The sequence below is a fragment of the Mytilus trossulus genome, chromosome 12, assembly GCF_036588685.1.
Source record: "Mytilus trossulus isolate FHL-02 chromosome 12, PNRI_Mtr1.1.1.hap1, whole genome shotgun sequence".
NCBI classification, from domain to species: domain Eukaryota; kingdom Metazoa; phylum Mollusca; class Bivalvia; order Mytilida; family Mytilidae; genus Mytilus; species Mytilus trossulus.
In genome coordinates, this window is record NC_086384.1 from 47,782,624 (window position 1) to 47,809,631 (window position 27,008).

A 27,008-nucleotide genomic window follows, 5' to 3' on the forward strand; every position below is an offset into this window, starting at 1 on the left:
AGATAAACTATAATTATAACATTTATTTCATCAACAAATAATACACATAAAATAAAAAGTGGTAAAAGAAATCTTCTATATAAATATATCATTAACATTTTTAAAGCAATTTTTAACAAACATTGTAAGCCATAAAATCTTGTTTCTATCCTTACTTCTGCTAAACATGTCTGTTATTTTGTAAACATTTAATTTTCACCCCTTTTTCTCTAATCTTCAAAAAATTACCCCCTTTTTTCTCTAATCTTCATTTTTCTTGGGTGTTATTCTCTAATCTTCATTTTTTAAGGGCATTATTCTTTAATCATTTAACCCCATCCAAACCCTCTTCCAAAGACAAGGCAAGAACAACAAAGTGTATCCGTTATGATCAAATCCCCGTATTAAACCTCATCAGTTAGGCTTTGTAAGTACATGTAACTGTTAATATCACTTTTGTCAAAATACTGATTAATTTTACACATTTTAATATATCTTTTTTACAAATTTCATTACGATATTTCCAACAAATGAAAATCTTTTTATCCTCAATTTCTGTTCATATTGTTAATATAACATTTTAAGAACCACAACAATAAATTACCATCTACTATTGTAAATGCCAAAATGATGAAGACTCAGACAAATAATACAATTTGTATTCTTGCCCTAAAATTAAATTTGATTTCAGTGAGTATGTAGTTACCCAATACAGGTAGAATCTCGAATGTGCATTTCTTAATCTTTATAAGTTACAAAAACCCACAAAAAAACATACACAAACACAATACAATAACAAACATGTGTATAGACACTTGTCTAGAGATCTTTTTTATGAAATGTAAACAATTTATTATGTAAAACTTAATAGATCTTATAATACAAACAATGAAATTAAAATGAAACCTCTGCACTTGCAAATTTTTTTATGCTTGACGATTAGCCAAAAAAAATTGAATGAGTGCAGAGATTTAAATTCAATTAGATTGAAATACAAAGTACTGCACAAATATGCATCTATTTCTGCTAGTATGTCATTATTTTTAAAACAATAAAATTCATTTCATGTTATTGTCATTTAATTATTATTATCATACAAATTTATTACCAAATTTTATTGACTTCTTCCAAGTAACCCGGTGGCAGATGTTGGGGCTGTGCAGGTTATGGGCCCACCCGCTTTTTTTGATATACAAAATTGGGACATTTTTTTTTATATATTTTTTAAATCAATACACAAATATTACTTCTAATTTCATGTTGATCAAAATTTAGTTCTCAAGATGTTGAAAACTTGTGACATATTCTTCTTTGTCATAGTTCTAAATATGATAGTTACATATGTAATTCACTGGTTTCATTTGGTTGATAAAATTTTGATTAAAAGTCGTCTCATGGAACCTATGGCACTAGAAGGCAACCCAATGCATTGTATGATTAATATGAAAGCACCCAACAAAACATGAATTTAACGACGTCTGTGATTAGTTTTTTATCATGTAAAATAAAAACACTACAATAATTATAACATTCTGAACCACACAGCATGAAAACACTGAAAAAGTTTGAATCCCACATTTTACATTAAAATATTTTTGTTCAGAAAAAATTTGCTACAAATGTCATAACAAGTCTTCCAAGATCAGTGATTATATAATACGAAACAAGTTTTTCTGTATATCACTAATAACCCTATAACTTGTATCCTGTCATTTTTAATTAATTTTGAAGTTTTAAAAAAAAAATCTTTTAAAATAGTGCTTTGTAACCTTGAAATATAGGTACAAATCTGACAGAAAGTTTGATGTTCTACTCCTGTGAAATTTTATTAAACATGTCTCTTTCTCATATAAATTATAAAATATACTTGAAAGCTGATGTTAATATTCACATGTTTTAGTAAATATATACTATACAACTGATGTTTACATGTATGTTCAGATGTTTTAGTAATTATACACAATACAACTATCAATGATCTGTATACAAGTCAATAAAAACTTTACAGAAAGGTATAAAAAAGTTTATCACAATCACTTGTAAATTAAAAACCCACAATATTAGAAAAATGTCTGGTCTCTCTCTCATTTTTTTCTCCAATTCCTTTATCAATCATCAACATCTACAATGGAAACAATATCAATTAAATATAGATTATATACAATTGAACAAAGTAAGCTTAATTATTAAATTGGTTAGATAAACCTACTAAAATATTATTTATGAAGACTGAAAACTGAGTTTTACTGTGTGTTTTGCTGTGTTTGTTTTTCTATATTGACTAGAGGTATAGGGGATGGTTGAGATCTCACTAAACATGTTAATCCCCTAAGTATTTTTGTTCCGGTCCTACCGATTTTGTTAGTCATGCATGATTGTAATTTTAGCTCATTAAAGTTTTGGGGTTTTAGCATGACGATCATTTCACTTAAATAGTGCACATTTTTGTTTAGAGGTCAACTGAAGCCTGCATTTGGGTGTTTTGGGGTGGGTTTTTTTACAATTCTTCAATTTTCAACTTGGCTATCATGTGTAAAATCATACAAGTGTTCGGTAACAGGAAGTTGTCAAGTGATCAATCTGAAAACGCATCACACGGTGTAGCTGACTCAGATAAACCCTGAAACCAAATTTCAGAAATGCTTGTATTGTAGTTCCTGAGAAAAATGTGACGAAAAATATTCATGGGACGGACAGACTGACTGACGGACTGACGGAAGGACAGACAGAGGTAGAACAGTATACCCCCCCTTTTTTAAGCAGGGGTATAATAACATACAGAAATTTATTGATATAAATATACACCTCTACTGATGATACCCCCGCCGCAAGTGGATAATATAAATAGTGTAAAAATATGCAAGTGTTCGGTAAACAGGAAGTTGTCGAGTGATAAATCTGAAAACGCATCACAAAGTATAGCTGACTTATATAAATCCTGAAACCAAATTTCAGAAATCCTTGTATTGTAGTTCCTGAGAAAAATGTGACGAAAATTTTCAACTTGGCTATCATGTGTAAAATCATACAAGTGTTCGGTAAACAGGAAGTTGTCAAGTGATCAATCTGAAAACGCATCACACGGTATAGCTGAATTAGATAAACCCTGGAACCAAATTTCAGAAATGCTTGTATTGTAGTTCCTGAGAAAAATGTGACGAAAAATATTCAAGGGACGGACGGACTGACTGACGGAAGGACAGACAGAGGTAAAACAGTATACCCCCTTTTTTAAAGCGGGGGTATAATAACATACAGAAATTTGTCTATATAAATACACACCTCTAGTTAATTGCTATTTCTGTCGTGTCCATTTTACTTCCTGCTTGTTCTAACATTCTCTCAACAATCTCCCAAAGACATGATTCCTTGGGGAAGTCATTATCAACTAGATTAACAAGGTAGTGGCTATCATGTATGTGATTGATCATCTTCCTGGAGTCAGAATCCTCTGGATATAATCTACCCCATGTTTCCTTCCACAGTCCAAACGCTTCATCCTGCAAAAAAAGTGTAAATTTTATATTAGATTTGTTAAAAAAAAAAAAAGATTGCATGATGTGCAATTGTGTTGTCACATCAAAGTTTTTATATGAAATTTTTCTTGGAATTTATTATCAGACACAATATTTGTGTTCATACTTCCATTCAAAAGACAAAATTGCTTCACTGTAGTAAAAATGACGCTCAATTCTGTGAACACTGGGGTGCGTCATTGAATAGAACAGGACTTTTCTGGGAGGGAACTTTTCATACATCATATTATGAACTTATCGTTTTTTTCATAAAGATTGGTTTTCCTGTTTGAATGGTTTTACACTAGTCATTTAGTGGCCCATTATAGTTTGCTGTTCAGGTTGAGCTAAGGCTCTGTGTTGAAGTTCGTACTTTGACCTATAATTGTTATCTTTTTATACATTTTGACTTGGATGGAAAGTTATCTCATTGACACTCACATATATATAGATTCTACCACTGCATCAAGTGTGATACGATATTTATCCACTCAAGACAGTTAAATTTTAAATTTAAAACGCATGGCTCGCCGATTGTTTTAAATATTTAAAATTTAAAGTTTTCTCAAATGATTTTCAAACAATATGCAGGCAAAAGTATTCCTTCTTTTTGAATGATCTGCAAAAAGATGCATACTTTCTATGTGACGTCATCAGGCATGGTTGCCTTTTTTCATTCAGTCACAATAGGCAATTCAGAGGAAAGCAAGAAAATTTGACGTCATAATCGGATTTTAACAAATGAAGAACCGATATCAAACGAACCACACGTTGATTAAATTTTGTTTATACAATGGGTGCAGGGATAAATTGACGAAGAATTAGAGAAATATATATAAATAACCAAAGCTCTTTTTTGTTTTAATTTATAGTGTTTAATTCCATATTCCTACCTTCCATGTCTGAAATGCAATTGGATCTACTACTGTTGGCTGAACAATCTCCTTTCCAGGGAACACACCCCAAGTAACAGCTATTGGACAAGATCTGTCACAATTAGTGTCAACATCCTGGCCCTGAAACAAAACAATTTGTATTAATAATTGAAAATTCAACAGATTAAAACTGACAGAAAAACTTGATATACAGTTAACCAACTTATTTTTTATGTAGATAGACAAAGAAATATGCAGGTTTTACATTTTCGGGACAAATTATATTTGGTTATTTTTCTTTTTGTGAAAGTCGCTAAAATAAATCGTTCCTGAAATTAGTTTGTTTACGTAATTGACAAACTATTTAAATTGGTAATGTAGTAACTGAGAAAATGAAGGCTTTTATTTCACCATCTTGGATCACACATGACTTCAAATGATTGGAACAGATTTTTAATTGAATTTTAAACATGTATAGTGGAAAGGTGTATTATAAAGAAAAAACATGTGAAAGAGACCTAATTATTTTTCCTGAAAGGTAAGGAATGCTATGAAACAGCCATTTTTCCCCGATCTTGATAAAAAGAAAACTTACATTGTGGTTTATAATGTGATAGTTGACATATGGATAGTCTTCCAGAATCTTCTTTAGCTCTGCTACATTCTCAGCTGATGTGAAGAACTCTAAATAAGCCTGCAATTCAAGGTGGTGAAAAGAAAATATTTCATACTTAAAATACAGTAAATTCTTATAAATATTAGCAATAGGAAGACATGTATTTTAAGATAAAACAACTAGAAAAATATTCCAGTAATATAATGAAGAAATTTGTCTTTCTCTCAGTTTAGGTATATACTATAAATTCATAAATTATTGCGTGCATTTATTATTGCGATTTTGTCATTTCAGACTTAAATGCGATTTTAATTTTTATGACTTTGAGAAAAATCCTGTTAATATTCATATAAAATATTCAAATTGCGAATTTAAATCAATGCGTTTACAACATTTTTCACAATAATAAAAACCTCCCATTAATTTCTGAATTTACAGTAATACTTTCAAGAGAAATGAGTTTAAATTCAGTACAAATTATTATCCAGGTGCAATGATTAGTCGTTATCCTAAGGCTATTTTTTTCTTATTTTTTCTGTAGACTTGGCTTTCATTTTTTATAACCATGCATTGTCAAGCTTAATAACTCGTAATTGTTTGTCAGTAACTAAATGTACGATGCTGTCCCATACTGAACCTTCTGACCTTGTTTGTTTACATTAAAATTTCAATGGTGTCAAAATCATTTGATGTCAATTCGTTATATCCAATCAAATTGCTCTACTGTCAATTAGGGGATTTTTCAGTGTACGGCAATTACGTTGTTTCTTTATGGGATATTGCTTCAAAATAGTTTGCAATAGTTCTGGGTTTAATTCAACAGGAAAACTCTTTTTTTGCCATCTCTTTTGACATCAATGGAATTTTGTATGAATATTTACCTACAGTCATGATGGTCAGAATATCGATCTTTTTATAATGAATAAAAAGAAACTTTTATGAAAAATAAATGTAAATTGTTTTTTATTAACCAACTCTATATCCCTGTACAAAATTATGGCATGGACATCGTTTTTTCATATAGTTTTCCTTTCATTTTGGTTGGGGTTTTTTCGCGGGAAAATAGCGAAAGACCTAAGGAGCATGTTATTTTTAAATTCCTAAAAATACGATTTGCTTGACCTCTATTGCCTGCCACAAGATTGGTGACGCTGAATGGAATGTACACAAGGCAATGGAGGCCGGAAATGGGATTTTGTGAAGTTCTAGAATGTTTTTAAACATTCGGAAGTCGGGATTGAAACGGGCATTAGAAAATTGGCATTTTTTGCCAATAATTGAGAACAACAATGAAAACTTACCTTAAGAAATGTTTTTTTATTCAAAAGTGCAGAAAAAACGTATTTTGCACTGTTTTTCTACGCCGGAAGTACCGTAGTGACATCAATGCAGAGTTTCCACATGTGTTATATTTAAACACAAATACCTAACGAACTGACAAGATGAACGATTTTAGACTACGGTAGGATACATTGGCTACTAAAATAAAGTCTGTTTCATTAAATGATAATTCTGTCAACTTTTCTAAAATCTCAACCTTTTGCTTCTTTTATATTGTCATAAGTGTTCTTTATCTACTACTATTTGTTTGAATAAGTGTGTAGGTGCTTAAGGAGGCTCGCGGGTATAAGATTTTCAGAAAAAAAAATAAACATTAATTTGTCATTACAAATTATATGTATTACCTTTACTTTATCATATGGTACAAAAATCAATCCAAAAAATCAATTCGTGTTGGCCCCAGGTGACTTTTAAAATGTAGATATCAGTGAAAAAGCTCCAAATTATCTCCCTTTGGTGCAAAAATGCCATTTTTGGCATTAAAATTGAAATATCTTTTTTAACTCATCGGTGACCTATATTTTTTATTGTTGTTTTCGAATAAGCTGAACATAACCTAAATAATTGTAAAATTAAAGCGATTTCTGTAATTTAGTTCTTTTTTTATTTCGATATTACCGCTATTTCTCCTATTAGTTCAACAGAAAAAAAGGACATTAACAAAAATGTATGCTTCTTTCGAAGGCAGATTGTGAACGTAAATGAACGGTGACCCCATTTTTTTATTTCATTTTTCTTTTAAGTATAAGATAAAGTTCATTTAGAGAAAAATATAGAGAAAGCCTATATTAAATAAAAAAAAATTGATTTAGACCCGCGAGCCCCCTTAAATACCCAAAATTCATTGAAAGCTTGTTTTGAATTGAGATGTTGAATTAATACATAAGAATTTCAAAATTCTGGTCAACACCTTTTACAGGGGAAACCCTAATAATCATGATGGTTGTCAAGTCTGCCATTACAGGGTTATTTAAACAGATCACCACTTCATGCATACCTTCTGAAATATATATCCTCCTGGACTACCCCATCCAACATTAGGGTCTGTAGAGGGCGCTGCGTTGATATTAGGCTGAGAATTTATAGTCATCACACCCCGTTTATTTACAGCTGCTAGCTTTTCTTGGATTAAGGATGTTTCTGGGTTAAGCTCTTCATCTACCCATGGGATATTTTTCACCTGTTCAAAATGAAATGTACATTATTATATAAAACAAAAGCAGCGGAAAATTCTCAATAAACTATTTTCTACAATGTTAATTGCCATAGATACAACAAATATACTAATGTATGAATATGAAAGTTCCTGTGGTGGTTTGAAAAATATAATTACAGAAAATAGAATGGTTTCATCTATCAATTTTTTAGCATCAAAGCCAGATAATACATAATGTAAGCAATATTTTTTTTGTGTTTTACATCAATATAATTTAATTTCGGTGATCTTTAGTTGATAGCAAACTCTTCGAGTTCCACATGGCACAAAATATCCTCTATCATTCAATGACGAAAATTGTGATTACTGTTTTTAAAGTTTGAATAATGTTGTAGGATGAATGTTGGAGCTTTGCATTAATTATGTACCCTCTATGTGTTTTAAATGGACAGACATGGTTGAGTGGTTACTAGACCAGGCCTCACCTCTGGTATTGCAGGTAAATATGCCAAACTTATAGTCACAGAACTGCTCATGAAAATTAAAGTAAATAAACCATTAAATAAGCATGATAAAGGCTTATGTATGTGCAGTCATCTATGACCCAATTTTAATTTGCACTGTGCAAGGAATATATATATTAGTCTTTGTTTATAGGGCAAAAAATAAAATTTATAGATTGTTTGAAGTTGGGGTTGTTTTTTTTAACATGTATACCCAACTCTAAAGCAGCCTACCCAAAAAATAAATTTCTCAAATCATTTCAAAATATATGTTAAAAGACTTTTCCTGCTCTAACATATTTTTTTTTGTCTCTTCCTACAAAACCCTATAAGGCATGAATAGGCAACATCAAAAAAAGAATTTGCTAAGGGTGGATTTGCAGAAAGTGTTCTGAATATAATATGTGACATCATCAGATATGGTCGCCTTTTTTAATAACATCACAATTTGAAATTCAAATGAAACTAAGAAATTTTTTGAATTTTCTCTTTTGAATGGAAACATCTTTTGCTTATTAAAATAATTTAAGGTTTTAAAATTTAAATCTAGTAGGAATCGAATATCATTTGATATCAACTGAATTTATTTAATTTTAATATATAATTAAAGAGGCCATGGATAAATATCACTTAATGTGAAAAAAATATATCAGATTACAACCACAAAAGAATGTTCGTTTATCTAGCACTGTGTATTTAAAGACTCCATTTACCTTTACTCCTTCTGAGTTTGGCTCTCCTGTAATATAGGAGTAAAATACTCGCCAAACGTCTTCTTCACTTTTAAGCTCTGACCCCCACATTTTAAGCATGTCCTCTTTTGGCGATTTATGTTTCAAGTAAAACAAATAATAGTCTGATATATCACCAAATGATGCAGCCGAGGAGTTACCCCATCGTCCATTTGGAAATTCGTCCCAGTTAGACGTCCGATGAACGTAACTATTGGGTCTCATTCGCCAAAATATTGGTCGAACATCTTCCTTGGTCCTGTTATAATGGGCCGAGAGTTTAAATGGTAATGGCTTTGCAGGTTCTTCAAGCCACATACCAAGTCTTTTGAGAATTTCAATTGTAGCAACTTCTCGATTTAGAGTATAGAAATGTAGGCCATGAATTTTATCACTGTTCAATAATTCTTTACAAATTGTTGTGGCTTGATCTATTCCAAAATTTCTTATGGCTTCGTCATTGTCTTTGATTGGATTGATAGCGTCTATAATCTCTTGCGGTACCTCTAAACGAGATAGTTTCACAATGTGTCGTAAAGACTGGTAGGCCTAGAAATAAAATCATATTAAATCGGTTATTAAAATTATTTCTGGAATTCAAAATATAAATGACTACTATGGATAGACAATTAAAATCATATCAAATCTATTATAAAACTTTTCTTAAGGTGGTACCTAACACTACAGGGAGATAACTCTGTAAAGTTAGCTAAACGTTTCAATGACGTTGTGTTGTAAAAGGAATCTAAAGCTTCTCAATGATCAAAATTGGTGTTTGTCAAACTGCTATATAACCAGTGTAATTTTTCTGACAAAACGGTTGGTTCAAAATTTTTGAAATTTTTAGAGTTTTGTTAAAGAGTCAAAGTAAATACTTTGACAAAATTTTATGAAAATTAAACGAGCCAAATTAATTTTAGTGAAAGTGTTGGGTACCACCTTAAAATCATTTCTTGAATTCAAAATATAAATAACTACTTAAGATAGATGAATAAAATTTAAACATCCTCTGGCAAAAATTACACACATTTTCACAGTCAGTTTCAATTTTCAAAGATTGAAGAAAAATTGCATTTTCTTGGGTACTTGATTTTTTTTACTTTTAACAAATTCTGCATACAAGCTGGCCTTTCAGACAAATTGTTTGTTGAACACTTTAATATGATAATACATGAAAATTAATAAACCACATATGATAATGAATCCACAGTACTTTAATAGACAAGAGGCTATTTACTATGTCTGCTTCTCATTAAGCAAAACAACAAAATAAAATAATACTTGAATACATGGCAAGATATATATATTTGACTTCTAAGCCCATCAACCAGTGAGATGCAGTTCCTTTCTTAGCCAATCTATTTATTTACCTGATTTTCATATCATTTTTCTTGATACCATCCTGATCAATTTATAAAATCACAGATACATGTAAGTGTTAGTGGTTTTCAATGGTGGCTTTGATCATATTCATTCACTTTAATGTCCCATTTGCCTAGATGTAGGGGGTTATATATTGGGGGGGGGGGGGGGGGGTATATAATTACTTATTAGTTATGGAAGGCAGGGCTAACTTGTAAAGTAATGGCACCTTAAATTCATATAACATATATAAATATTATGTATTTAAACTCATTTCTTTAATTAAACACTTGATTTCCAGAGACAAATATTTCATGCAGGTTCATGCTGATCTGACAGCAAATCTATCATTCTGCTACAACTAAATTATTATGCTATACCCAATCTAGCTTAAAATATTATTTTTTTTCAAACTGTCAATTTTATGACTAAGCATTTTAAAAAAAAAATACTTTGGAGTAAAGATTTATACTGATATAGTATGCATTTTGTCATAACTCCCTGAAATCTTTGGAATTTAAAAATGAAAAGCCAGGTCTAAGACCTCAGACCGACACTCATTTGAACCCAAGACAACAGGACTGACCTAATTTATGAATATGACCTACCTGTATTGGCAAAATCCCTGGAATAATAGGACAGTTTATGCCAATTTTTCGACAATCGTCAACATATTTCAGAAAAGTTTCTGATTTGAAAAACAACTGAGTAATAATGAAATCAGCACCAGCATCCACTTTTTCCTTTAAATATTTCAAGTCAACCTCATAGCTGGAACATTCCGGGTGCCCTGTAGGATATCCTGAAATAAAAAAAAAACCAAATCTTTCCATTATCCTCTTCTTGAAAGGAAATTCTTCATAAAGGCTATGTGTGTTAAAATGTCTTTCAATTACTTGATTTATACATAAATAGTGTCAAGGACAAGATATAATCACACAAATTCATAGATAACTAATACTCCAAAAATTCGTAAGGGTTCCGCGGAACCCAGTGTCTCGCCTACTTTTGCTGTTAATCACAGGCTCAACAAAAATGAGGAAAAAAATCAATAAAATTATTCCTGTTGATACTATCTTTTGATCGTAAAAAGCTTCTGTCCAGGTTTGGTAAAAATCCAAGATAGTTTATGAATCTAATAAATGTTTTAAAACTTTAACTGCAGACTGTATGTAATGTTAACTGGAAGAAAAACTAAGTCCATTTATAAGTAAAATACAGATACACAGGTACAAAATTTTAACAAAATTTCCTTCTCGATACTAGCTTTTGATCATAAAAAAGCTTCTGTCCAAGTTTGGTACAAATCCAAAATGGTATAGGAAAGAAGAAAGTTATTAAAAAAATTCAAACTTTAACTACAAAGTGCATGTGTTGTTACCTGGCAGAAAATCTAAGTCCATTTAAAAGTAAAATACTGAAAAAATTGAAATTTATTTTTAAAAAATTTACTTCTGGATACTATCTTATGATCATAAACAAGCTTCTGTCCAAGTTTGGTAGAAATCAAGTATAGTTTAAGAAAGTTATTAAAATTTCAAAAACTTTAACCACAGAGTGAATGTAATGTTTCCCGGCAGAAAAACTAAGTCCATTTATAAGTAAAATACGGAAAAAATGGAAATTTATTTTTAAAAAATTTACTTCTGGATACAATCTTATGATCATAAACAAGCTTCTCTCCAAGTTTGGTACAAACCCAGGATAGTTTACGAAAGTTATTCAAATTTTAAAAACTTTAACCACAGAGTGAATGTAATGTTTACCGGCAGAAAAACTAAGTCCATTTATAAGTAAAATACTGAAAAAATGGAATTTTATTTTTACAAAATTCACTTCTGGATACTATCTTATGATCATAAACAAGCTTCTGTCCAAGTTTGGTAGAAATCCAGTATAGTTTAAGAAAGTTATTAAAATTTTAAAAACTTTAACCACAGAGTGAATATTTGAGGACGCCGCCGCCGACGACGCCGACGGAAAGTAGGATCGCTATGTCTCACTTTTTCGACTAAAGTCGAAGGCTCGACAAAAATGTAAGAATGATATTTAAGATCAGCAATAAAACTGAATGAATTGTCTCCCCCTATTTTTATTTTAAAGTATCTGCAGGTAAAAATAATTTAAGTAACTAATTTTTGTACAGTACCTGCTATACAAATCACAAAGTAATCTCCATGCTCTTGTCTTACAAGTTTCACCAAGTCAGTGGCATAATTCAATCGTCCTTTCTGGAATGTCCATGATTCACCACCATCTGGGGGATCTAAAAAATATAGAGTTATGTCCCTTTAACAAAATTTCAATAATCTTGGAAAAAGTAGTTCTTTCTCCAAATAAAAAGTATTTGATACTAATATTTTTGTTACTCATCATATGGTGCATCATATTTTCTTGAGAGGGTTACAAAGTGTAATGATTGTTCAATGCTGAGGTATATAAAATTGAGAATGGAAATGGGGAATGTGCCAAAGAGACAACAACCCGACCATAGAGCAGACAATATAATCATTTGAAATATCTATTTTTTAACTCATCAACTAAAGAAATATGATCAGGCATTATCTAACTATTTTTTGTTGTTTTTTTATTTTTCAACTTCTACTTTTTGTATTTTAGCGCTATTAAATATCTTATAACCCTAATATTATTTCCTTGGGAATTTTTAATATTTCTAAACGAAAGTCAACATGTACATGAGAAAATAAGATTGGAGTAATTAAACACTTCAGTTTAAGAAATAACAACTAATAACTTCATTTTGGGACAAGTTGCGTATTTCAAGAGAAACTCTCCACTAAACTGACATTGTGTTTATTTTTTTGTATCTTCACTATAACAAAAATCTTTCAGGATCAGCAATCAAACTTGTTTTCTGTCTAGAAGCAAGAAAAACATCCTTTTATTCCTAAAATAAACAAAATGAACAGTACCTCCTCTAAGAACCAGTAAATTTCTGATTCCCAGATCCTTGGCTTTGTTCAGGTTCTCTTTAATATCTTCTATATCTTGATTTCCACACGTTATATGAAGCATGGTATCTACACCACAGTAATTTAACATTGTACCAGCCATACAGGTTGAACTTGTTGGCTTTTCTGTGTTTCCTGGGTCACCAGCTGGATGCCAAGTAATGTCACAAAATAGTGGACCTCCACGATTCATTCTTTCAATCCTGTATAAATAAATCTGTAATAAGCATACATGTATAAAATGTTATTAGTAGCAGTGATAATTCCAAATTGTGAAAATGATAAAAACTTTGAACTTTGGGATTATATATTGTAGCACAAGTTGAAATTATTCAGCTGTCGTTTTGCAATAGAAATTTAATGTAAGAGTCAGATGAAATTATTCTAAAAGACTAGATCCTGTCATGCGATCAAACTTAACTACAAATGCATATGTATGTCCGGTTTCTGCAATGGAAACCTTAGACTTTGGAAACTTCATAAATTTATTTCTTACCTTCCAATCAAATTTATAGCCCCATTTTCTGTTCTTGGCGGGAAAAATTCCAAGGAGTACCATGGATCTTTAGACTCAATGCGTTTAAGTACTCTTTCATTCAAAGGTACATAGTCTGTCAGAGTAGGTGAATGTGCTCGACAAATTTGCTGCTGCTTAGAACAGGAGCCATTTTCATGATTCCCGTTCTGAAGAAGTTCTGGCATGTTTTAATCCTTTTTTTCCTAAAAAATAAAATTTTATAAATAAGTACTTAAAAATAAAACTGATTTTCTAGAGTAAAAAATTTCAGCACTTTTCCAACTTTCATGAATCCAATTTTCGTTAAAATATTCAAGAAAGAAAGCGAAAATGGAGCTTTCTACACAACAATGTGCAAATCTACTTCATATAGCAACACATTCAAGAAGTATAAGCGTCATTACCATGATGCTTAAAGGTCATGAGGAGAATAAAATTGAGAATGGAAATGGGGAATTTGTCAAAGGGACAACAACTCGACCACAGAAAAAACAACAGCAGAAGGACACCAACAGGTCTTTTAGAACACTTTTTAACTGGGGTATATAGTGATGAGACAACAATGCAACTACAACCTCGTAGTGGGACTTATACACCCTTACCAGCATTTAAATGGCTGCTGTGAAATTCAGTATTGAGAATTCTGGTTTTCAACTATTCCTTTTATTTATTATATACATGTATTTATTTCATTGACCCTGTGTTAGATGTCAAAGATCAAAGTAAAGCTCAGAGTGACCCAACTTTGGTATACCATAAGACACACCAAAATTCGTGATTCAACTCCCCCCCCCCCAAAAAAAAAGTCCCCCCTTTTTTATTGGAAGAGGGGGCTTTTGGACAATACACTATGCTGATGCGATTTGATCCCCCTAAAAAAAATATTAACCCTTTTGTTTTATCTTTTGTGGAATACACTATGCTGTTGCAAAATTGAACTCCCCCTTTCCAAAAAATTAAATTACCCTCCAAAAAAAAAGGTTTTACCCCCCTTTTCTTTGCAAAAAAATAACATAGATCTGCAGAAATTTTCCTTTTAATTTCTGAAATGTTTACAAAATTATTTTTTTAACCCCCCACCTTTTTTTTCAAAAATTAAAAAATCTTTCCCTCAAAATTTGGTCATAATCTCATATCATGAATTTCCAATGGAGTTTGCAACCATAACTACACATTAAAATACATCATAAAAAACTTAAAATAGAAAATAGCTAAGCCATAACCACCAAATGCCAATTCTAACCATCCATATGCATATATGTGGTTATGGAAACTTGAGGTATAATTTCAGAGAGATCCATACAATGTTCCCCAAGTTTTTGTCTGGAAACTAGAAAAATGTTTATTTGGGCCCCTTTTTGGCCCTTAATTCCTAAACTGATGGGAGGATAACACCCCTCCCCCAAACCCAAAATGTGTTAAAATTGCAAAGAGATGCATTCACTTAAACTTAAGTTTTTGTCCAGAAACCAAATGTGTCATCGTGAGACGATGCAGACCACAATGAAATCATAGCATTTTACCAACCCAAAATAAATTGAAGCTTTGCAGTCGTCCATCAGTAATTTTGTAGCTACATGTACACGTCACCAGGTAAACTAAATTTGCGACAGTAAAACTACAGATGGACTTCCTTAAAGCTTCAAATACAATCCAGTTCAGGGGCGGATCCAGCCATGTTAACAAGGGAGGGGGTCCTTACCAAAGACAAAGGGGGGGTTCCAATTACATGTCCCCATTCAAATGCATTGATCGTCCAAAAAAAAGGGGGGTTCCAACCCCCACCTCTGGATGCGTGCCTGCAGTTATCTTTTAATCGACCAAAGTTTCTTGCAAATTGGAGAAAGCATTTTTCAATTATTGTTTGGCAAACTGGCGAAAAATTATTCTCAAAAACAGAAAAACTAAAATTTATGAAAAACTGACAACTGTGGCCAAATAGATACAAGGTTAAAAACTGACAAGTTTGAACATCCAATGTCCTGGACTGGTCAGATTAAATATAATATCGAGGAAAAAAGGAGAAAAAAACTGAATAATTAAATTGTATTGAGTATTGTGTTTTAAAAATGCTAAATATTTAATTTTAACAAATTGAAAATACAATTTCAAAACCTTGAAAATTTATATAAATACACAGTACAAAATATTTTCTTTAAAAAAACATAAAAAATAACATTTGTTTTCTATTACATAATTCATTTTTATAACATCCTGTTTCTGGAGTTCCTTGTATTGATTTGATACCGGCGACTTGAATACAACATAAATATCTATTTTAGCATTTAATTTTTATAGTTAAGAAAATAAATAAAACATGCAATGTTACTGCAAACCTCAAATGTTATTTAAGTTACATTGTACATGGTGACACATTTTATGAACATCGCCTATAATTGCATAATAGCAATTTTCCGTTTGTAAACAAACCAAAACGGATACTGTGGCTGAAGAAAAAAACAAAAATAAAATAATATTATACAGATGCTATTGTTTAATTAAAGTTCAAGTTAATTTAGGATACTGTTACAAGTGTTTCTTTTGTTCAATTTGTAAAATTACCTCTACAATAAACCTTTCTGTCATCAAATTTTCTAATTTATTCCTTCATGCAAACACCACGAACGTTTAGACTAGAAGAGAATGCATATTTGTAGAATTAGGTATTTATATAAAGTGTCAACCAATCAAATTCAAGGTGCGATGATGCATGACAATGTTATGTTTTACAATCGTCTCCATTTTTAAATAGCTTCGGACTTTTCGGATTTTATCGGCTTGGTTTTTAATAGTGTTTGATAACATTTGAATCTGATTCCAATTTCGAAAATGCTTATACTTTGAAATCTTTTCTTAAAAATGCAGAATTTATTTACATGAACATGAAACTAATGCGCAAACACGCTTCTTTGCCAGTAGGTGTCACATCATCTAGAGAACACCCGAACATACAAACTTTCAAGCGGGAAATTTTCAAAATAGATGTCCAAACATTTCATAAATGGGGTTGTAAAAGAAACTGAAATACAAATAGGGATCGGAAGTTCTTCTAAATGTTAAAACTATTATCTTATTTGGTTTTGCTCTTATCTGTACGATTTTTTCAATAATAGCATTTATACAGAGACATAGTAAATCATATAATATAATACATAAATAATTATCCTTTTTTTCGAGATATATATGACATATAATATAAGTATTTTTTTGTGTCATATTTATTCTTGTAAATATTTCTTAACATTTCAACTAATTTTATGCGTTCTTCATTGCTCTTAACAGAATTGCATGGGTATTATGAGTCTATCATATTATGAATAAAAAATGATCATCACCCGGGGGGGGGGGATACTTCCTTTTATTGGGTATACGGGGATGTGCCAAAAATATGGGTCATAATTTTGTGAGATTTTTTATAAAAATGACTTCCTTTTTAATGACATCCTATATTAAAATGCATTTACGTTTGATAACTGTATATTGATTTGGGGTATAATCCATGCGTATTTATAAACGATAAAATATATGTGCACCAAACGATGTCAATTCATATATAAAAACTTAAGGGAAGCTGGTATATTTATGAATTATGAGTGATGATGAGTTAGTGCTTATATAAGCATGGGTCATATTTCAAATCTTGTATATAAGTATAGGTCATTAATTCTTTCTTAAATATTTATATAACTATAGGTTCTGAATTTCAGTGAATGTTATATTAAAATGGGTACGTTTTTTTAGGCAAAAATGGCACACCACTACCAAACAAATATCGAAGTTAACACCCCGTGATGATCATAAACGTTCCGAGACAATGTGATTATACACACAGGACACACAGGCACTCGTCTCAGAAAAAAAATCAATACATAAAGGTATATTTTTTCTGAGACGAGTGCCTGTGATAGTATATATGTCTCATGGGTCCATTTCCCCAAGGGGTTTTGCTGTAACAGTTAGGGAGCTACCATTTGATTTTTATGGGGGGTTGCTAGGATGAAAAATTTTGTCCTGCCTTTTTATTTTTCACTCTGTTCGGTCCTGCCTTTTTATATTTCTCTCTGTTAGGTCCTGCCTTCTTTTTTGTTTAACCTGACTTTTTTTACCTAAATTGTCGTCCTGACTTTTTTTTACTCAAAGCTCCTGTCCTGCCTATTTTTTGCAAATTTCATCCTAGCCCCCCATAAAAATCAAATGGTAGCTCCCTTACACTGTTCTCATTCACGTTACACTTTTACAAAGCTCCCATGTCAGAGAAAGATGTATTGTACATGTCTCTGCTCATGTGTTATTCAGTGCGTACGTGCGCCCTCTAGCCGGAGCCTCTAGATGTCATTGGAACTTTGGCATAGCATTAAAAAGATCATATCATAGGGATCATATGTGCACTAAGTATCAAGTTGATTGTACTTCAACTGCCTCAAAAATTAACTACCTCGACCAAAAACTTTTACCCGAAATGGGACGGAAGAACGGACAAACGAACGAATGCACAGACCAGAAATAAATGGGGCATTAAAAAGTTATAAATAGTAACACAAACATGCAATGCTACTGTTATGTGTCACTTTTTGTCATATATATATTACTGATGTAGTGTTATCTTGGTTCGGCAGTTCACTTTTACCACGAGGTGGACCGGGGGTCCGCCCAAATGTAAGTGATTATTCAATAGAATCAAAATTCGTGTCATTATATTTGAAACAAATATCATATAGTTTAATCATTCGCTAAGTTGAGATTTACTTCAAGTTTCCAAGTGGAACTGACAAACATCACTTTGAACATTTATATTCTTTAGAGTTTGGTTAAACAACAACAACAGGGGCATTGCATGGAGCTCATTGGAGTGGACCGAAAAGTGGTGTTAACTTCTGAAAATGATAAGCTAAAAAAACACATCTACTTTAGTCCAATACTATTGTAGTTTGTGAGTTTCTTTTATCGTTTAACCATCTTTCCTCTTTTTTTTTGCAATAAAAAAAAACGAAAAAGTGAGGGAGGGGACCAAAAGTAGTTTCACTCCGGTTTCTTTTCTAGTGGACAGAATCATGTGCAAATAAAAGAGGATTATTGTCGGTAACCAATTACAATAAGATCAGGATAAGCATCCTGGTGTCTCATAACTAGGCCATTAATGTATAGATAAAATTATATCGGATAAAATTGATTGCGTTACGCCGCGTGATGGGAATTTTATTTTACGTCTAGTGTCTTCAGACATGGAGTAACTGAATTATTTTGAAATTTTTGAAATATCTTATTCCAAAAGATTAAAGAATGAATTATATTTCTACAAACTTGTCACTGAATGTCTTTCGATTACCAATAGAAGCAAAATAAGGGCCTGCGAGTCGTAGGTGGGGACAACAGTGTAAACCCCATTTCTTTATAGTGGGGGTGCATGGGAGGGGTTAAGCTACGTTTTTTTTGCACTTTAGTTAAATATTGAAAAATTTAAATAAAATGTAAATGAAAGAAGACTATGACTACATGTTGGTTTATTTCTCTTTTAGAAGTGTCTTCTAACTTTGCATAGTATGGTGAATTGTGTAACGTTCATTGGTAAAAACTACATACGTTTTTGAAATGCCTGTTACCAAATGTTTTATCTTTTCTCTAACGTTTCTCATTCTTTATTTTAGTTTAGAATGTATGCGTGTACATGTAGTTTGTGGATTCAAATGTAATCTATATCTCCGGTATGACCTTCATGCATGGTATCCCAATTGCGGCACAAATAGTTTTAAACTTATCTCAGGGGCGGATCCAGGATTTCCAGTTAGGGGGGGCGCAAATTTATTTTTTTCGCCGAGCGGAGCGAGTAGAAAAAATTTTGGAGTTATTTTTATGTAAAATTATTGAAATATTCTTCCAAAGGGGTGAAATGTAGATATCTCGAACTATTGTGTGGTAAAATGATCGAAAAATTAAAGTTTCAAGTTGAAACCGCCTTAATCCACACCTGACAACAATCTACAGATAGACGGGCGTTCAGACGGACGCAAAGTGAGACGAGACAGATCACAATTGCTCACCTGATCAATATATTTTGCAAACGAAAATTTCTACTTTTACCAGCGATTTTTAATTGTCCTTTCATATTATCAGGTTTTTTTTTTTACTTTTTTTAATTTTTGGAGGTTGTGCCAGACTTTACTGTGTTCGCAACAAAACAACTAAAATCAGAATGAGATGCATTTACGCAGGTTTTTTTTTATTTTCACGGGATTCCAAGCATGTACTTCGGTACAAAATTCGGCTAAATATTGAGGTTTGCAAGTGAGAAACAAATATAGACACAGAGATACAAATTAATAAACTAACCTTTCGCTTGAAACAGTATTTCTATCTTCCATAACGGATATTATGAAAGAATCTCACCTGCCGATAGTTTCTTGACCGTGTCATGATTACATTGTGAAAGTGAGTAAGGGATGTTTTGGAACTTCGATTATCAAAGAAATTTATTATAAAAACCGGAAATACAATGTTACATAAGTTTTTACTTTAACTTCTAAAAAAACCTATTATATTTGTCATCAAACGCAGCTTCGCATTGACACTTTCCTTTGAAATAATTTATAGAACTTTAATAAAGCGTAGGTCAGTTGATTAGTTATCACGTTAATTCTGTTAAACTGACTGTTTTATATACTTTGAATGTTAAAAAAGATGTAATGGTCTCTTCTGATACTTAAATATGTTGGAGTAAACCCATGCTTTGCAAATTTTAGGGGGGGCGCACGCCCCCGCCTAAATCCGCCTCTGTATCTGATGTATAAGGTGTGTAGGAAAATATTTGGTTGTGGAATGCTATGATTTGGGATGAGAAAGTCAATTTCTTTTTAAAAAAGGGTCCTCTTGGACAATGGAGCTAATTAAGACACTTTATTGAAAGCAGGGATGATAGATGAGTTCAATAGTTGACGTCTGGCTAATTTGTGAAACGAGGGTATCACCAGCCCAGTAGTCAGCACTTTTGTTCTGACATGAATTATCTTTTATATTAGGGTTATATTTATAAATTAACTGTTTACAAATTTTGAATATTTGAAATACTAAGACTTTTCTACCTCAGGCATAGATTACCTTAGCTGTATAATATTTGGCAAAACTTTTAGGAATTTTGATCCGCAATGCTCTTCAACCTCGTACTTTAATTGGTCTTTTTTATTTTTTTGGATTCGAGCGTCACTGAGACGAAACGCGCGTCTGGCGTATATACAATTTGTAGTCCTGGGGTGGTGTTCTCGAAAGTATCCTAAGATTCGCCCTAAAACACATCTTAGATCAAATTTAGGATGGACTTAGGATCAACTTAGGACACTCTTAAGTTGTTTCTCGAAGCTATCTCAGACGAATCTTATGTTAGGACGTCCTAAACATATCCTAAGTCGAAATTTTAAATAATTTTTTGATGAAACATTTATTAATGACGAAATTATTTAATAAAATTGTTTACGAATCTTATAATAATATCTACAGAATTAAATGCATAATTACCAATGTAATTTTATCAAAAATGATTGTTATTTAAACTGGAAAACAATTTGTTTTGAAATGAGAATTAAATTTGTAGTGTAATCGTATCGTGAAACACGAAGTTCAAAGTTTAGAATCATGCACAATTTCTTTCTATACGAGTTAATAACCGATGGTGCGTTTCATTTCATGTTCATTTTCACGTAAAATAATGAGCAAAAAGCGAAATTCAAATTGTATGACACTAGGATGAAGATGGGATGCTCTTAAGACACCTTGTTGGGTGTCCTAAAGTTACGACGAAACATGAGATATATCATAAATTAAAAGAGCTTCGAGAACACGACTTAGGACAAGGACTTGTCATAAGATAGACTTAGGACACGTCCTTATCCTAAGATAGCTTCGAGAACACCACCCCTGGTATATATGATGAGTTTATTGTTAATGAGCTGCGGAAGTTATAGACGCTCAAATCATTTCCATTTTTTCATTGCTATTTATGTTGATCTTCTTGTACACTCTATTTTCATTGTTGTCACATAATTGTGAATGTTTTGTATCATCTGTGGACCATGCTATAGTGGTCCTAAAATTTGCTGAAAGCTAAGATATCTAGGTAGCAAATAATCATGAAATTGAAATGTTAGAGAAAGATATTGTCCTGATTTGTATTTTAAGTGCACACGTGTAAAGATCCGTAATCTTATCACTGATAACTAGATAGTATCAAAAAGGTTAATCTGCTGGTTATAGATATCACATATATATAAAAATATATAAATACGTAAACTCGCTGCGATATAGCCTTTGTGTGCTTATGCGGCGTAAAGCAACCAACAATCAATCAATAAATACGTAATGCGTAAGTTGATTTTAATGATTGGGAAAATACAGCCTTTGAGAAATTCGTTATTTGGGTTTTTGTTTTTGTTTTTGTTTTTGTTTTTGTTTTTGTTTTTGTTTTTGTTTTTGTTTTTGTTTTTGTTTTTGTTTTTGTTTTTGTTTTTGTTCTTTGGATTTTGGTTTTGTTCTTGTTCTTTTGGGTTTTGTTATTGTTATAGTTTTGTTTTTGTTTTTTTTTGTTATGGGGATTTATTGGTCAGTCATGGACCAAATATGGCTAAAAAGTCAACACTTATATCGGGGCCTTTTATAGCTGACTGTGTGGTATGGGCTTTGCTCATTGTTGAAGGCCGTACAGTTACCTATAGTTGTTAATGTCTGTGTCATTTTGGTATTTTGTGGATAGTTGTCTCATTGGCTATCATACCACATCTTCTTTTTTTATATACTTGCCTGCGTCAGTAGCTATAGGGAGTTAGCTTTTATATGTAGACAAAGTGGCTGTCTTTTATTTGCACTTGTTGTATATCATATTTGTTTCCAGTTGTTTGTTTTGTACATAAATCAGGCCAATTTATAGTTTTCTCGTCTAAAAAAATAACATTTGTTCTTTCGAGACCTTGTAAATACTTCAGTTTATTTCTAAAGATAAAAATGTAAATGTCATCATTATATTGTTGTTACATGTAATTGTTATTGGCCCTCTCATGGGTGTAATTTTTAAAGTTATTATAATTTATCTTATAGCTTGCTATGCGGTATTGGTTTTGTTCACTGTTGTCGGAAGGCTTGGCTGTTACCTTTTTAGTTGCTTACATGGACATCATTTGGATTCTGGTGTAGAGTTATCCTGTTGGCAATCATACCATATCCTCTTTTTTTATACAGTTGAAAATGCTACTCAGGAAATCGTAAAATCAGACTACAACACTTCTAACAGATTTCAAGCAATTAATTGAAAGCGACAGCAATACCACGTGGCTAGTTGTTATTAAAATCGTCTAACTGTCGGAAGAAAGAATCATTGCATCACTCATGTTGGTGTTGCACATGTCATGTTGAAAGATGTAAGAACAGAACTTAACAGATTTTAGATATATATTTGTTATAAGTCATACATGATTTTTTTGTATTATAGATGTTAGTGTCTTTGAACTAGCTGTCAGTAACTGCGAGTACTCTCAGATCTGTACTTAATGTCTTTTTGTAGTTGAGATATACAAGTACAAGGCCACATCCACTCTGTGTTTTTGTTAGATGCATTTCTATGAGTATCTATCTGATGAGTTAAGCCTTTTCTTACTGACTTTTATAGTTCGTTCTTATGTTGTACTGTTACACCAATGTCTAAGGTTAAGGGAGGGTTAGTATCCCGCTAACATTTTAAACCCCGCCTGTTTCTGTATGTATACATGTGTCTGTCCCAAGTCACTGAGGAGCCTGTATTTTGATTCAGTGGTTGTCATTTGTTGATGTGTTATATGTGTATTTGTTTTTCGTTCATTTTTTTATTTTTCTTAATCAGGCCGTTTGTTTTCTCGTTTGAAATGTTTTACATTTGTCATTTAGGGGCCTTTTAAAGATGAATATGTGGTATGGGCTTTGTTCATTGTTGAAGCGGCCGTACGGTGACCTATATAATTGTTAATTTCTATGTCATTTGGTCTATTGTGGAGAGTTGTCTCATTGGCAATCATACAACATCTTCTTTTTTATAATCTATTAAAATACACTCAAGAGTGAATGGTCAGGCTTAATTGTCTCCGCAATAAAAGGTCAAAACCATAGGAGGATTGTGCCGATTTTCATATTTTTTTATACAATTTCCGGGTTTCTGAAGTAGGATTTATGCGTGTATAGGCCTACGTATATCAACGTACGTTATTGAAAAAATGGACTATTTTAAACACATACATCTTCGTGGTAGTTTATAAGCGGAGACTCCAATATTTGTTTTTAACTCATTGATCTCATAGGTACTTTAGTAATCTTCGTGGTAGTTTATAAGCGGAGACTCCAATATTTGTTTTTAACTCATTGATCTCATATGTACTTTAGTAAAGAGCAATCCCAACAGTTTTTTTTCAAAATCCGTTATTTTTTTATTCCTTTTATCACAATTATTTTCGCGTTTTTCTGTATTAATTTTACAAAAGTATATTAGAAGTAATATGCATTTAATATTATTGTCAATTCCTAGTCAGTAACTTTCCGCAGCGGTCACCGAAATTATCAGTCGATGCCGACCGCTTCGGCTGTGGATAGTAAACTGTGGATAGTAAACAGCCTATTCTATATAAACTGGGGGGGGGGGGGACACAGAAAACGCGAAAATAATTGAAATAACTGAAAACAAAACAAAAAATACCGGATGTTGGAAAACTGGGGTTAGTCCAGATATTTGGTTATATCAGAGGCATTGGTATAACTTATATGCATTTGATTGTAACTTGTATATACAAATTTATAAATCAAAAGAGGCATGGTGAAATTTATTGTCCGACACGTCGTAATAATAAATTAATGTGTTGATATAGTTTAAACATTATGAAAATACAAGTTAAATAAAGGAACGACATTGACTAAAAATATATTGGTTGGCACATCTTTTGTCCAAATATTGGTTTTAAATTAAATTAGAGTTATCGCTCTTGCATCGTGTCGAAAATATAATCTTGAAAATGTTTTATGCTGCCAGTGAGGTGTTATATCATTTGCGTACCACATGAACAAAACAACCTGTAAATCGAACTCGGCGGGACCAGATTATTCAAAGTGTTCAGACCATCGTACAGAGGACAACACATAAAAACAAACAAAGATAAATCATAAAAAATATTGTGAACTAGTTGCACGAAAATAAATTGACCGCCTGCTTATAACAATGTTTGAAATACAAGGTTAACTCTCAAAATTGGGTAATTTTCAAAATGAAAAAGAGATATATGCACTGTAAAATCAAGAAACATTGTGAGTGTAAATTATAGTAACCCCATTGAATTTAAATTAACCTTTATTTTGTTACCCCAAAAGACATTGAAATATTATTTACGCTGTAACAGACGGGAAACTAGTGTCCTTAAAAGCCAAAATCCATATGACCGAGGGGGGAAAGAATAGGGGCATCATATAAAAAAAATTGTCATTGTAATATGGTATGGATTTCAGACATAACACATTAAAAAATTGGAAAGAAAAGAAAATGTTAAAGAATAATATTGACTTGAAACACAAAAAAGGGGCATATAGATGATCAAAGATATATATATATAGAAAATGGAGTTCCCATTGTTTCTGATAAGTTTCGTTTTGCTCAAACTTTAGATTAATATGTAATATGACATATTGTTTTTCTGTGGTTACTATATCCTCTTGAGTCTTCATAGGCGCAATATTTGGGGAGTAATTCGCCTACTTTTCAAAGTGGTTGCAAATCTATTTTTCAGGAATCCCCTTTAATCCTCCTTTTTTGCCCGAGTAACACGTACGTACCTTTGTCTAGCAAATATGAGCGAGCACTGACTTATTACCAATCTATTATTCAACGTTGGCTTGGTTTTTTTTTGTAGTGAAATTTCAGGCAGGAGTTTGCCAACCCCTCCCTCCCTAACCCCCTACCCACCCCCACCCCCACACACTCACTTATCTTTTCCCTTGGCTATGGTGTTGTCCGTCTACTGTCGAGTATTTTTTTTAAATTATGTTGGTAACTCCTCCTTTTTGTAGGTGTCTAATACAATAATACAAAGTAGTAAATTTGAACTCTGAAGCAATAATTGTTAGGCAGTTTACCTTATGATCGTATGGCTGAGATTGACATGAGAAACTTGGTTTGAAATGAATCAGAAATGTATAGAAATTAGTTCAAAATATCCTCCCATTCCTTGATATTTCTCTGACGCTTCAGTTTGATATAAGTTAGTGATGACTCATTTCTGAGTAATTTGTGTATATATAAATATAGAACCTGTACTTTCAATTTTAAATTATATTTTAATAGATATATACATTAGCGAGAATACTTCGTCTTGTCAATTTGTGTATAAAATCTTACTTTTTGTTAGAACCTTTTGAACAAACTTCTTCCAACAGCAAAATAGTTCATGATTCAACCAGGAACATATATATTGATAAACTTTTCCCATGTTCAACCGACAGGGGCGGATCCAGTCATTTTCAAAAGGGGTTTCTAACCAAGAAAGGGGGGGTCGAACCATATGTCCCTATTCGAAAACATATCGTATAAAAAGGGGGTTCTCCAATCCACCTGGACCCACCAATGATTGGAGATGGTTAGGCCTTTCAAAGATTAGTTGTTTGTTTCCTGCACATTCGCAATGTTGGTCATGGCAAAGATATTTTTCCTGTTTTGAAAGTGGATTATATATTCTTTACAGTTATTTCATTTTTGGCGTGAATTACACGATATGTTGGATGATGGGTAACGCCACATTCACTGGCCAGCCCCTTTTTATTGGGCCCATGGCCGTAGTGAAAAGCTGTAGCACCTAGACAGAATCACAGACCTTTGCAGCAAGGTATAGATAGGGCCAATCATTCGTTAAGATTATAAATCATTCTAGCCATTAGCTATAGCAGGGACTTTCTGTACTTACGGTATAGAAAGGTCCTGGCTATAGCAATAAAAATGTGAAGTTTCCATAAATGCCGGACTGCAGTTTCCATAGAAATGTATCATATGACTTTCAAATAGCTGCACGAAATATTACATGATAGAATTGAGTTATAGAAAAAAAAACGGTTAAAATTTTGCGATTTAGATGTATTCACGGGTTGGGATTGTAAGACATAATTATGTACTACATCATTTATCACGCACTTTTATTTGATAAAGTATTACGACGAACCCGATTTCCAAATTAAGCATGATTGGGGAAAAAAATATCTTAGGGTTTCGCTTGACTTTTTAGGCTCACAATAAACAATTTTGCTCATAGTCATATATATAATAAGTCTTTGAGTAATTAAAATAATCATATATAAAGTATATTTTTAGTCATTCGCTAGATAAAGGGACATCCGGAAAGTTGTCATTAAACTTGTTACATTTTGATCGTGTGATATGAAACTCGTACAACCATACAGTTGA

At 32.1% G+C, this 27,008-nt stretch overlaps 1 protein-coding gene across 2 annotated transcripts; it reads right to left on the reverse strand.

Moving 5' to 3' along the window:
• Nucleotides 1-8: 8 nt before the first annotated feature.
• LOC134692720 (methylenetetrahydrofolate reductase (NADPH)-like) lies at nucleotides 9-25,793 on the reverse strand. Of its 2 annotated transcripts, none has more exons than XM_063553217.1 (11): nucleotides 25,691-25,793; nucleotides 13,547-13,770; nucleotides 13,012-13,253; nucleotides 12,228-12,344; nucleotides 10,687-10,880; nucleotides 8,699-9,265; nucleotides 7,324-7,506; nucleotides 4,965-5,063; nucleotides 4,388-4,510; nucleotides 3,262-3,479; nucleotides 9-2,101 (listed from the first exon to the last, which is right to left on the reverse strand). In XM_063553217.1, exons 2-10 carry the CDS (start codon nucleotides 13,750-13,752, stop codon nucleotides 3,264-3,266), a joined length of 1,947 nt encoding a protein of 648 aa, XP_063409287.1. In that variant the 5' UTR covers nucleotides 13,753-13,770; nucleotides 25,691-25,793; the 3' UTR covers nucleotides 9-2,101; nucleotides 3,262-3,263. The 2 variants fall into 2 exon arrangements, with proteins under 2 accessions (XP_063409287.1, XP_063409286.1); XM_063553216.1 differs by lacking the exon at nucleotides 25,691-25,793 and adding an exon at nucleotides 16,130-16,250.
• Nucleotides 25,794-27,008: the final 1,215 nt, after the last annotated feature.

Coding starts and splice junctions, on each gene's coding strand:
- LOC134692720 (XM_063553217.1), bottom strand. CDS start 13,752: ATGCCAGAACTTCTTCAGAACGGGAATCATGAAAATGGCTCCTGTTCT. Junction 10,881..12,227: donor CTTTGTGATTTGTATAGCAG/GTACTGTACAAA, acceptor TTTTTATTTCAG/GATATCCTACAGGGCACCCG. Junction 3,480..4,387: donor TTGCATTTCAGACATGGAAG/GTAGGAATATGG, acceptor CTTTTTTTGCAG/GATGAAGCGTTTGGACTGTG.